Below are 13,168 nucleotides of genomic sequence, written 5' to 3'. Positions count from 1 at the left end.
GACAACATAAAGACACAGAGAGTCATTCATTCTTAAGCACTTTCTGGACCCTCTTTGTGACATGAAGCAGTTCTCGATAAAAGAGGAGAGAATCAAAGCGTCTTTCCACCAGTGGATCAGGGACATCATGGTGGAATGTGCACGTCGACTACAAGCTAAATGTTGAAAGCAAACACGCAGCTGTAGCATCCATTGACGAAAAGAGATTGTCACACATCTCCTGTCCCACATAAATCCGCTTCAGTTCCAAGCCGCAACAGTTCCACATACGCATCGGCGCTCTGCGCTGATGCTCCTTTCTTCTTATCGCGGGCTCCTCAAGCCATGCATCGATCCAGCCGCAGACTGTCCAACAGCACCAACCTTTCCGCTGAACAAAGCGAGGCTGTGTGAAGATGCTGCCCATTACAGGCGCAAAAAAAGAACAATGTCCCCAGAGCTGTCCAGCATTGACAGTCGAATGGCACTGACATTCTTCCCAAATCAAAAACAGTACTGGCATATTCATGCTGCCGAAAAGGTGCAACCGCTCAGTGTTGAATGTTTATGTAGTCTTAAACTCAATATACGGTAGGTCCTGGAGTTCAAATGACAATGACAAAAACTCTGGCACTGGACTGGACACATTTTTGCACGTCTGGCAGTGAAAAAGTTAAAATGTTATTTCTTGAAATGTTCTGTTCATATTTTTTAATTGTGTCAATGTACGTAGTGGTATCGGTAATTTTTGTAAGACATTTTTGTTTTCTCTGCTTTGCTTTTGAATGTCGGTAACTGTTTTGTTGGGAAATGCTTGTATAATTTGTCTGTGTGAAGCACATTGAGTTACCTTATGTATGAAATATGCCTTTTCTTTATTCATATTCCACAAGTAGGATATGAAATACAATACACTTATTAGACTAATGTTGGCACCTACTGTATTATTAAACATTTCAATGCAAATAATTTTATTTCACATGACTTTTACTTTCAGTTTTTCCCCATTTGATGGCCAGAATTGACATTTCTCACAAATGTTCTACTTTAAAACCCATCGTACAAAAGCTAGACTAAGGATTCAATCATTCGGCAAGGAATTCAATTATTTTGCTGTTGCAGTGCAAAAACACTGAAGAAAGCTTGTGGTGCATGTAAGCCCATATCAACTGTGTACCGATCAGTGCAATATTGCCTCCATTAGGTGTGGCGAAGGTCTTTATTGAATGCAATTCCAGCTACTGGAGTATTTTCCATCGCAGTTCACAATTTGCTCTTGTTGCCTTCCTTCACAGACTATCGTACGGGTCCATGCTTTGCCTCGGTGAACAAACAGATGTGTCAAGGCCAGCTTACTGGTATTGTGTGCACAAAGACTCTGTGCTGTGCCACAGTGGGACGGGCATGGGGTCACCCGTGTGAAATGTGCCCGGCCCAGCCTCACCCATGCCGTAGAGGCTTCATACCAAACCACCGCACAGGAGCTTGCCAAGGTAAAGTCTGTGCCTAAATCTTTCTCTCTGCGTTGCCGCTTTGTTTCGACTTTGGAAGAAAAGTTCAGCTCTAGACTTGCCTGACACTTTTGCAGTATCTTACTACCCCTCTCGTCTGCCTTCACTCTCTCCTTCTGTTACCCCTCATCTTTATACACGATCCCCTCTCGAGAGGATTAGTTCTAATTGGGTTAAATTGGGGTGGGTGGCAATGCCTCCCACATGTGTATGGAATGCCCGCAGTCCCCCGCTGTGCCGAGACTGTCAGAGTCAGTAACACGGGTCAGTGGTAGTACCATGTGGGAGAGCTCATTTTTGGAAAGGCGTCCCTTGGGCCGGCTGCCTTCTCCAGACCCAACAACATTGCAACCCCCACAGGAGATGAGCACCCTGGTCAGGATGCCAGGCAACCTGACAAACCGACGATGTCACCAGGAGGATTGTTGACGCAAGTCTCGAGTGTGAAACTCTGGAGCATCTTGGTCTGGAGTTGATGAACTCATTGGCCAGTTGCTTCAATTATTGCTTACGCAAAGGATTATGGATAGCAAATACCTCCTTGAAGGTTGCATTGTGGAACTTTTCCAAAAGCATGTTTAAAAACGGAGCAATCTTTCTCTACTTTTGAGTCAGCTCAAAAGGACAGAAAGTTCTCCACCCCCCCAAAAAGTGTGCCCTCCTTCTGGGAAATGTTCTTTTCTTCTTTTTCTTTGTCTTTTGTCATGTTGAAAAGTCCGTAGGTGAATGGACAAACTTTTTTTGCCTTATTTTGTCCTGATATATATAGAATGTGAATTGTACATGCAATATGTGTCCATGCCACTGATACCGTGAACGATAAATATGTTTTGATTTTCCAGATGTGGATGAGTGCCAAGCAATCCCTGGCATCTGTCAGGGTGGAAACTGTATCAATACAGTGGGATCCTTTGAATGTAAATGTCCCGCTGGGCACAAATTTAATGAGATCTCACAGAAATGTGACGGTAAGAATCAACCTCTGGCAGCATTATTAAATCAAATAACAGAGTCCACCCCAAACATGACTTGAGGTAAAAGTTTCATTAACAACATGAAAGTATAGTGTTTGTCAAGTTGTGGTTCAGCTGATGGAAGGCGTGGTGAACTGATGATTGCTTTGCGAGCAGGGACCACACATTTGTGTTTGGGTCTTGGGAAAGCCTTGAAACAAAAGAGCATCATCTCTTAGTTCTTTGATCAAAATCGAGCTTTTTGTAACTCTGAATGGGCTTTACATTTTATTTTCCTGATCTGAGGCTCAACCATCTGAATATTACAGCCGAATGGAGCTTGGGAGAATTTTCTTTCTCGGCCCGAGTGCTGATTCATTTTTTTGTTTTTGTAGAACCAACTCGGGGTAACGTGACAGCTACTCAACTAAGACCAGTTGTGTACCAGTCAAAAATTAGGGCTCATTAAGACATGGATATGAGAAATTGCAGACCAATTTCAACTCCAGACCGCAATCGAGGGAAACATATAGCAGTTTGTGGTATTCATATGAATGGTAAAATGCAGCATGCTGGAATTTTATTTATTTATTTTTTATGGCTGAAAATAATTGCTCGAAAATGTCTGGACAGTGTCAAATATATTTTCAACAGTTGTGTGTCACAGTATAGTGTGTCTAGTGACATGCATAAAGAGGAGTAGCAACAGAGGTGCAGGTTTTCAATGTCCTTCAAAATATACGCTACATTCTAGATCAGGGGTGGGCAAACTTTTTGACTCGCGGGCCGCAATGGGTTCTAAAATTTGACAGAGGGGCCGGGCCAGGAGCATTTGGAGGGAGTGTTTGGGCCGGAAATACTAAACCTAAAGAATTAAAGGACAACCGACGCCTCCGAAGAAGTTATGTCCATAATTTATAAAATCACTTCAAATGACTTCAACTGAGCGTATTTTACAAAGAGTCCACAGCATATAGCTATAGTTTACATTTTAAGACTCGCGCTGATTATTCGTGAAGTCTTGTTTTCGAGTTGATGACGATCCCCATGTGACGTCACGTTTGGACCGCCCCTGACCGAGAAAGCGACACACAATGCATTTTGCGGTACTTTGTTTGGTCTGAAAACTTCGTGTTGATCCGTGTTGATGGCAAAATTAGAAGGAAAACACATAATGTGATGGTTAATCATTGTGTTGCACCAAGACTACTATTTGATACTAGTTGACACAAATTCCCAGCAGACAAATCAGCCCATTTCCAGCGGATCTTGGGCGCCATTTTCTGCATTTTCTGGGTGCTACATTGCTGTCATTGACGGCTCGAATTGACATGGGAGGACTCCTTGAATCAATTGCAAACATTTATGCTTTCCGCTTCAGAACTATTTGAATCATATTCATAACTGGATGAGTAACAAGAAAGCATCTTCTCCGAATCTGAAGCCATTGTTTTGATTCTCGAGCAAGGCAAGACATCTTGGCGTGACGTCACGAACAAGGGGGTGGGACCTTCTGAAACTCGCCATTTCCGGATTCATTTTGAAGTCATTTTTATTGGTGTTCTTCATTTGACTAAAAATATCAGCCTGCGTGTTTTGGCTATTTTAGATGCTATAAAACGTTTTTCTGATGTCAGTAGGAAACAAAAAAAATGGTGCCGATCGTCCTTTAAACGTAGTGTGTACAAACCTCATAGCACGGTAAGAACACTACAACTCAATTTATTAACCGTCTTTCAAAAGTGAAACATATCCCTGATCAATTAATAAATTTGTCTCAAGGAATATGCAAGATATGGCATTTACAGACTATTTCGCAGATACTGGCAGGAGGAAATGGAAATAGATTAAAATAACATATGCACTGTGATTTATCAAGATTGCGTCTGTTTTAAATAAGATTCAATCGACGGTGCAAAGTTAAGAAATCAACATTTATTGAAAAATTGAATCACTTTCAACATTCAAAACATATTATTCCACAACGAAATATTCAAGCTCAATAATACCTACTTGTGTTAAACTCATCATGGATGGATTGTCCTGACCGCGCGCTCTACAAACTCTCCACGGACGCCCTCGCCGTCACGCGCAAAGGTACACGTGTACCGTCGCCAAGCACACAGACATTGGCTACCTGCAGTTGAAATTTGCATACTCGGCACGGCAGCCAATCAGACGTCTGCTTCTTTCTTCCGGACTTTCGCAAGCGTTATAAGGTTATTTGCATTTCATTTTCCAAAATAGATGCACAGAACCTCAGCCCAGAAGAAAGATTCAAAAGAAGCTAACAACATGTGTGACGCTAAAAAACGTACATTTATATCAAACCGTGACTGTAAAGTGTACGTGAGAGTTATGAAAGGGGCTTAGTGGCTTGTAGCTAGCAATGCAGACATTGCATTGTGCCCCATGGTGAGAAATGACTACTGCAGCGCAATCTGCATCCTTGGACATTTACCGTAAATTAAGCAAGGTAACATTTGTGGTACGTACAGCCTTAATTAATATAAAAAAACTTAATACTTTGTGATGATGTTTTTTTTTTTTAGATTGCTGGCGTTATCGTGTTTCAAGTTGTGAAAAACGGGGTAGGCAACATTTCAGAGTTGTCTGCCCTTTTGTCCGCTACCTTTTTGTCACGAGTTTCAGACACTGTTGTTACTATAATTTGGACAAATTCGGCGGGCTGGATTAAAAAGCCTAACGGACCGGATGTGGCCCGCGGGCCGTAGTTTGCCCATCCCTGTTCTAGATGCTTGTGTCACTCTGACACAGATTCACGTTTCCATTTGAAACTGTTTCATCCTGTGTTGTGATTACATGTCAGTTGCAACAAACAGAAACAATTTTGAGAAATAAAATCATTCCTGTCCTCTAATTAGATCTGGACGAGTGTTCCAACATTCCGGGCGTCTGTGGCGTTGGCGAATGCTCAAACACTGCTGGCAGTTACTTCTGCAAGTGTCCGCAGGGGTATTATGTCTCAATGGATGGCTCCAGGTGTATAGGTGAGTCCGTTTAGCAGGATGTGCTGTCATTCCCCATGTATATGGTTATCTCGCTAGTTGTGATCTTTTTTTTTTTTTTTTTCAGGCTTTACATTTTATTTTCCTGATCTGAGGCTCAACCATCTGAATATTACAGCCGAATGGAGCTTGGGAGAATTTTCTTTCTCGGCCCGAGTGCTGATTCATTTTTTTGTTTTTGTAGAACCAACTCGGGGTAACGTGACAGCTACTCAACTAAGACCAGTTGTGTACCAGTCAAAAATTAGGGCTCATTAAGACATGGATATGAGAAATTGCAGACCAATTTCAACTCCAGACCGCAATCGAGGGAAACATATAGCAGTTTGTGGTATTCATATGAATGGTAAAATGCAGCATGCTGGAATTTTATTTATTTATTTTTTATGGCTGAAAATAATTGCTCGAAAATGTCTGGACAGTGTCAAATATATTTTCAACAGTTGTGTGTCACAGTATAGTGTGTCTAGTGACATGCATAAAGAGGAGTAGCAACAGAGGTGCAGGTTTTCAATGTCCTTCAAAATATACGCTACATTCTAGATCAGGGGTGGGCAAACTTTTTGACTCGCGGGCCGCAATGGGTTCTAAAATTTGACAGAGGGGCCGGGCCAGGAGCATTTGGAGGGAGTGTTTGGGCCGGAAATACTAAACCTAAAGAATTAAAGGACAACCGACGCCTCCGAAGAAGTTATGTCCATAATTTATAAAATCACTTCAAATGACTTCAACTGAGCGTATTTTACAAAGAGTCCACAGCATATAGCTATAGTTTACATTTTAAGACTCGCGCTGATTATTCGTGAAGTCTTGTTTTCGAGTTGATGACGATCCCCATGTGACGTCACGTTTGGACCGCCCCTGACCGAGAAAGCGACACACAATGCATTTTGCGGTACTTTGTTTGGTCTGAAAACTTCGTGTTGATCCGTGTTGATGGCAAAATTAGAAGGAAAACACATAATGTGATGGTTAATCATTGTGTGTTGCACCAAGACTACTATTTGATACTAGTTGACACAAATTCCCAGCAGACAAATCAGCCCATTTCCAGCGGATCTTGGGCGCCATTTTCTGCATTTTCTGGGTGCTACATTGCTGTCATTGACGGCTCGAATTGACATGGGAGGACTCCTTGAATCAATTGCAAACATTTATGCTTTCCGCTTCAGAACTATTTGAATCATATTCATAACTGGATGAGTAACAAGAAAGCATCTTCTCCGAATCTGAAGCCATTGTTTTGATTCTCGAGCAAGGCAAGACATCTTGGCGTGACGTCACGAACAAGGGGATGGGACCTTCTGAAACTCGCCATTTCCGGATTCATTTTGAAGTCATTTTTATTGGTGTTCTTCATTTGACTAAAAATATCAGCCTGCGTGTTTTGGCTATTTTAGATGCTATAAAACGTTTTTCTGATGTCAGTAGGAAACAAAAAAAATGGTGCCGATCGTCCTTTAAACGTAGTGTGTACAAACCTCATAGCACGGTAAGAACACTACAACTCAATTTATTAACCGTCTTTCAAAAGTGAAACATATCCCTGATCAATTAATAAATTTGTCTCAAGGAATATGCAAGATATGGCATTTACAGACTATTTCGCAGATACTGGCAGGAGGAAATGGAAATAGATTAAAATAACATATGCACTGTGATTTATCAAGATTGCGTCTGTTTTAAATAAGATTCAATCGACGGTGCAAAGTTAAGAAATCAACATTTATTGAAAAATTGAATCACTTTCAACATTCAAAACATATTATTCCACAACGAAATATTCAAGCTCAATAATACCTACTTGTGTTAAACTCATCATGGATGGATTGTCCTGACCGCGCGCTCTACAAACTCTCCACGGACGCCCTCGCCGTCACGCGCAAAGGTACACGTGTACCGTCGCCAAGCACACAGACATTGGCTACCTGCAGTTGAAATTTGCATACTCGGCACGGCAGCCAATCAGACGTCTGCTTCTTTCTTCCGGACTTTCGCAAGCGTTATAAGGTTATTTGCATTTCATTTTCCAAAATAGATGCACAGAACCTCAGCCCAGAAGAAAGATTCAAAAGAAGCTAACAACATGTGTGACGCTAAAAAACGTACATTTATATCAAACCGTGACTGTAAAGTGTACGTGAGAGTTATGAAAGGGGCTTAGTGGCTTGTAGCTAGCAATGCAGACATTGCATTGTGCCCCATGGTGAGAAATGACTACTGCAGCGCAATCTGCATCCTTGGACATTTACCGTAAATTAAGCAAGGTAACATTTGTGGTAGGTACAGCCTTAATTAATATAAAAAAACTTAATACTTTGTGATGATGTTTTTTTTTTTTGAGATTGCTGGCGTTATCGTGTTTCAAGTTGTGAAAAACGGGGTAGGCAACATTTCAGAGTTGTCTGCCCTTTTGTCCGCTACCTTTTTGTCACGAGTTTCAGACACTGTTGTTACTATAATTTGGACAAATTCGGCGGGCTGGATTAAAAAGCCTAACGGACCGGATGTGGCCCGTGGGCCGTAGTTTGCCCATCCCTGTTCTAGATGCTTGTGTCACTCTGACACAGATTCACGTTTCCATTTGAAACTGTTTCATCCTGTGTTGTGATTACATGTCAGTTGCAACAAACAGAAACAATTTTGAGAAATAAAATCATTCCTGTCCTCTAATTAGATCTGGACGAGTGTTCCAACATTCCGGGCGTCTGTGGCGTTGGCGAATGCTCAAACACTGCTGGCAGTTACTTCTGCAAGTGTCCGCAGGGGTATTATGTCTCAATGGATGGCTCCAGGTGTATAGGTGAGTCCGTTTAGCAGGATGTGCTGTCATTCCCCATGTATATGGTTATCTCGCTAGTTGTGATCTTTTTTTTTTTTTTTTTGCACTAAACCAGAAAACTCCTTCCACGTTGCTAACATTTGTCATTGAAAACTAAATGGTCCTGAAGCGTTGATGTGAGTGTTCATATATATTGGACTAAATGATGCAGTGTTGCACGAGTGGCACAAATTAAGTTACAGTTTGTTTGTATTTGACGTTCAGCTACATGTGCATCAAAAGCTTGTAAAGGGTTTGTTTTTAAATGTTTAATTAGGTAAAGTCCATATCTAACATATGTGCATTGCATCTTATAGAGATACTGTACTTACTGTGCGATCATCACAAAAGAACTCTGTCAAGTTCAGCTCAATTTGACCCAGACCGTTGAGGAATTTCGGCTCAGGTGGTCAAAAAGAGTTGACACGCACACACTCACACACACACACACACACGCACACGCACACACACGCATACATATAGTATGCACAAAGACATTCACTCTACTCAATAGGAGATGTTATGTGGAGGGAATGTCTGAGGCTTTCTGTCTAGTTACGCCAAACATTTTGGTTTGATTCTTTCGTTTGCCTGGAGGATCGAGCACATGTTTCTTAGTCAATCCTCACCACATGAAGACTGTTGGGTCTGGGTGTGAAAGAAAAAAAAGTGACATATTTGTGTTAACTAGAACCTTAGTGTTAGTCATGCCACTCTCCAGTGCCAGGAACTGTTGACATGGACCATCTCATGAATGACGGAAAATGTGAATCGTATGTTTTTTTACATTTTTGCCTGATTCCTCACCACGCTGACGACACATTCCATGTCCCATCACTCCCGTTGATTTTATGCCACGGGGGTTTCCCACAGATTCTCGTGGCGGTTTTTGTTTCGCCAGCCTGCTGAATGGGCGTTGTGACAACCAAAACTCACAGTTGTTGACCAAAATGCAGTGTTGCTGTGACAGCGGGCGATGCTGGTCCGATGGCTCCACTCCGGAAATGTGTCCCATTCGCGGAGCAGGTCAGATTAATCACAAAAAAAAGACAAGACCGTCTCCCTTTCATGTGCTGTCATGTTTCATTGACACATATGTTCATGTCATTGTAGAAGAGTACCAGAAACTCTGTATCCAGTTACCCGATATTGGCGGTGGACATGGAGCGGGGAGCCCTGATATTCCAGGCTTCCGCCCACATATCCCAGGCCATCCTCCTGGTCAGGGCCCAGGACCAGGTCTAGGACCGGGACCAGGACCTGGTTGGACGCCGGGTCATTACCCAGATCTAACCCCGGATCGCCCCCCAGGTCAAGGCGAGTTTCCAGGACAGCTACCAATACAGCCTCCTCCAGGTACACGACACTGCACTTGAGACATTATGAGTTAGTGACCACTTTATATGATATGGTTACGCCTATTTGTGTCAGGTCCGGTCATCATCCAAACCCAGAATATCACCAACATTTGCCAAGCCTATCGTAACCTTTGCCCGAATGGCCGATGTATCCCACTGCCGGGTGTTAATTACCGTTGTGAGTGCAACATGGGCTTCACATTGGACAGGAGAAACGTGTGCATTGGTAAGTACAGTCAGAGAATGTGAGAATGTGAGAGTGATTGAAGAAACATGATGGTAACAATAGTTATTGGCACCTGATGTTTACTCTGCAGATGAGGATGAATGTGAGAGAAGCCCTTGTGTTCACGGAGAGTGTGTGAACACCCCCGGGTCCTACATGTGTCGCTGTCCTGTCGGATTCCAGTCCACAGCAACCAAGACAGAGTGCAGAGGTGATGGACACACACATGAACATACATTCAGTGTAACCTTGCTCACACAAGAAACACGCTATCCGACAGAGAATTGAAATGCTTTCACACTCACACTAGTAAAATGTTGTCCCACACATTTTTTCCTCTCACACACACAAACACACACACACAACTGCAACACACAAAACTCACACACATTCAATTGCCCTTGCACACATGACTGAAAATGCTTTTATACTTGCCACTGAAATGTTTTTATAATGTTTATATTCAAGCACATACTACTGAAATTCTTACCCATCCACCACTGATATTTTACTCACAATGAATGAAGTGCTCTCAGACACTTATTGTCCATCATCCCTCAAAACACCCTCATTCTCACTACTAAACATGCATAGCCACTATTAAACACTCAAAAACGTTTGTGTTTGGGCTCATATTCAATAGTTACTCCTGAAACACATTAATACGTACTACAGAAATGCTCTCATATGCACTGCTGAAATGCCCTGGCCTCAGCTTGATTTTTTTTTCTCTCACACACAGCTGAATTGTCCACCCACACACCTATTTCATTTAGTATTTCAGCATTTGCCACTGTATATTTTGCTCATTGACACCACTGAAATGCTCACACTTGAAATGATATAACACTCACAGATAAAACACACTCAGGCTAAATACAGATGTTATTTTAGCTCCCAAATAGAATCTCACGTTTCTGCACGGTAGTGACTCCTGAAACACTCACACACAACTGAAAGTTGATTTTAGTATTCTGTATGAGTGTTTTAGTATAGTGTAGATCAGGGGTGTCAAAGTCATTTTTTGCCGCGGGCCACATTGTAGTTATGGTTTCCTCTCGTGGGCCGTTATGAATTTGGGGAACCCTTTAGAATGTTTAAATCCCTTCAAATATTACATATAGAGCATACAGCAAATTAATGAATAACTCGTTTTCAAATCTGAAGTCAAGAATAATGACTTTTATTGTGGTTGACATCCAAAAATATGAAATTTTGGCTCAGATTTTAGCAATCATCATGGAATTTAACAACTTTGATTTGCTTTCGCGGGCCGAAAAAAATGATGTGGTGGGCCGGATTTGGCCCGCGGGCCTTGACTTTGACACCTGTGGTGTAAAGGGATTGAAATGGTGTGTGAGAGAGGATTTCAGTTATGTCTGAGGGGTAATCCAAAATCATTCAATCGACTACTGCACTCACCAGCACGCACATACTCACATACTGTATGCACACACAGACACGCACACACACGCACACACACACACACACACACACACACACACACACACACACACACACACACACACACACACACACACACACACACACACACACACACACACGCACACACACACACACACACACACACACACACACACACACACACACACACACACACACACACACACACCTTAAAATGTTTTGTTTTTGATGACAGCCTTGTTTTTCAGACCTGGACGAATGTGTCGCCAATGGTCGTATCTGCAACAACGGCCGGTGCGTGAACACAGAGGGCAGCTTCCACTGTGTCTGCAATGCTGGATTTGAGATTACAACCGATGGCAAAAACTGTCAGGGTGAGTTAACACATCTGCGTTAATGGAATATAAATTTTTGTTGTTTTTTTTGTTTTTTTTGTGTTGGTGTAATCCTCTTTAATAAACCTTGCTACTCTTTCAGTCAATGCTCAATGAGGCTTTTGGCAATTGGGGATAGGGTCTTTCATGGCCGTTTAGTACTATAATGAGCAACAGCTCATGCCAGGGTGTTGTCTGTTTTGGCTCATAATCTACTCAATATTATATTTAATGTCAAATCCCAAATTTTTACAAGGTTACAATATCTCCCAAGTACGTAGTAAGTTGCCTTCCATTCATTTTACAAAAAACACTGGACACACATGAAAGTGTTGAAATTTGAGAAAGCCTCCTCCGAGTGCAATTAAAGAATTGAAATGCAAAAGCTCCTTTTTTTGGAAATGGATGAGATGGTTTCCAGATGAAAGCTAATGTTTTGTTTTGTATTTTGTTTTGTTTTTATTAAAAGTTAATAACAATTATGCAATTGTAAAAATCTGAAAATTGCAAGAAAATAATATTTTTCCCAAAACTAAAATCAGACTCAAATAATATTATGCTTTGTCAAAAATTCAGAATAGGTGGACTAGAACTAAGATCGCATGAAGCGGGACAATGATTTCCAATACTAACCCTTCAAAGGCAGGCACAGTACTTAATACATCCATTCATCCATCTATTTTCCAAAACCGCTTATCCTCAAAAGGGTCACGGGTGTCCTGCAGCCGATCCCAACTGAAACACCCTGAATGTGTACATAATACGCATTAATTGCACAGATCTGTTTTATAGTCGGTTGCTGCCCTTCTTGAGATTGTAACGACCCACTTGATTGCCATTAACATCGGTGAAGGCCTCCTCATAGAATCTGCCGACCAGAACGCACCATCTGTCTTGAACTGTTGCGTGCAATTAGCTATAAGCAACTAAGCAACACACTAATATTTTAATTCCACTTGGTAATTTCATAGTCATTCAAATTGGAAGTTTTCACATCTTCCACTGACTTTCAAATAAAATAAAAGTTAGATCAGCAGCGAGAAATCACAGTCATTAGAGCAGTGGTTCTTAATCTTGTTGGAGGCACTGAACCCCCACCAGTTTCATATGCTCATTCACCAAACCCTTCTTCCAATGACTGTGCCTACTAACTGCAGTCTAGACTGAGGGATGGACCTCTGTGGCGAAGGATCCACCGAACTCCTGAGACAGACTCACCGAACCCCGAGGGTTCGATCGAACCCAGGTTAAGAACCACTGCATTAGAGGGAGACCCAAAAGTGGATTTTGTCCTCTCCCACTTCCATCTCATCCCAATTAAAACGACTCCAATTCCCTCCTGCTCCTGTTCAGAATGACTCCCATTCCCGTGGCGCTGGATTCCCTTGTGCCGTAGCATTCCCAAACAAGTGTCAGCCACTAGAAGACACCATAGAGGACGAGTGTGACGAATGACAAACTCGTGATACAATAACATTCATTAACTAGCTTG

General features: G+C 42.0%; 1 protein-coding gene across 2 annotated transcripts in view; it reads left to right on the top strand.

Moving 5' to 3' along the window:
* fbn1 (fibrillin 1) overlaps positions 1 to 13,168 on the top strand; it is an 87,599-nt gene that overhangs the window by 28,192 nt on the left and 46,239 nt on the right. The window contains exons 7-14 of one of the 2 annotated variants that reach the window (XM_088992372.1): positions 1,275 to 1,472; positions 2,333 to 2,458; positions 5,329 to 5,454; positions 9,167 to 9,319; positions 9,407 to 9,649; positions 9,725 to 9,877; positions 9,969 to 10,088; positions 11,551 to 11,676. In XM_088992372.1, coding sequence (XP_088848498.1) covers positions 1,275 to 1,472; positions 2,333 to 2,458; positions 5,329 to 5,454; positions 9,167 to 9,319; positions 9,407 to 9,649; positions 9,725 to 9,877; positions 9,969 to 10,088; positions 11,551 to 11,676 — 1,245 coding nt within the window. Of the gene's footprint in view, positions 1 to 1,274; positions 1,473 to 2,332; positions 2,459 to 5,328; positions 5,455 to 8,154; positions 8,276 to 9,166; positions 9,320 to 9,406; positions 9,650 to 9,724; positions 9,878 to 9,968; positions 10,089 to 11,550; positions 11,677 to 13,168 lie in introns of those variants that run through there. The other variant, XM_088992371.1, reaches the window with a different exon arrangement.

This window comes from Hippocampus bargibanti, linkage group LG03 (genome assembly GCF_051943395.1).
Source record: "Hippocampus bargibanti isolate YZ-2025 linkage group LG03, ASM5194339v1, whole genome shotgun sequence".
Classification (NCBI taxonomy): domain Eukaryota; kingdom Metazoa; phylum Chordata; class Actinopteri; order Syngnathiformes; family Syngnathidae; genus Hippocampus; species Hippocampus bargibanti.
The sequence above is the reverse complement of the archived record's forward strand: the minus strand, read 5'-3'. Positions and strand labels throughout refer to the sequence as shown.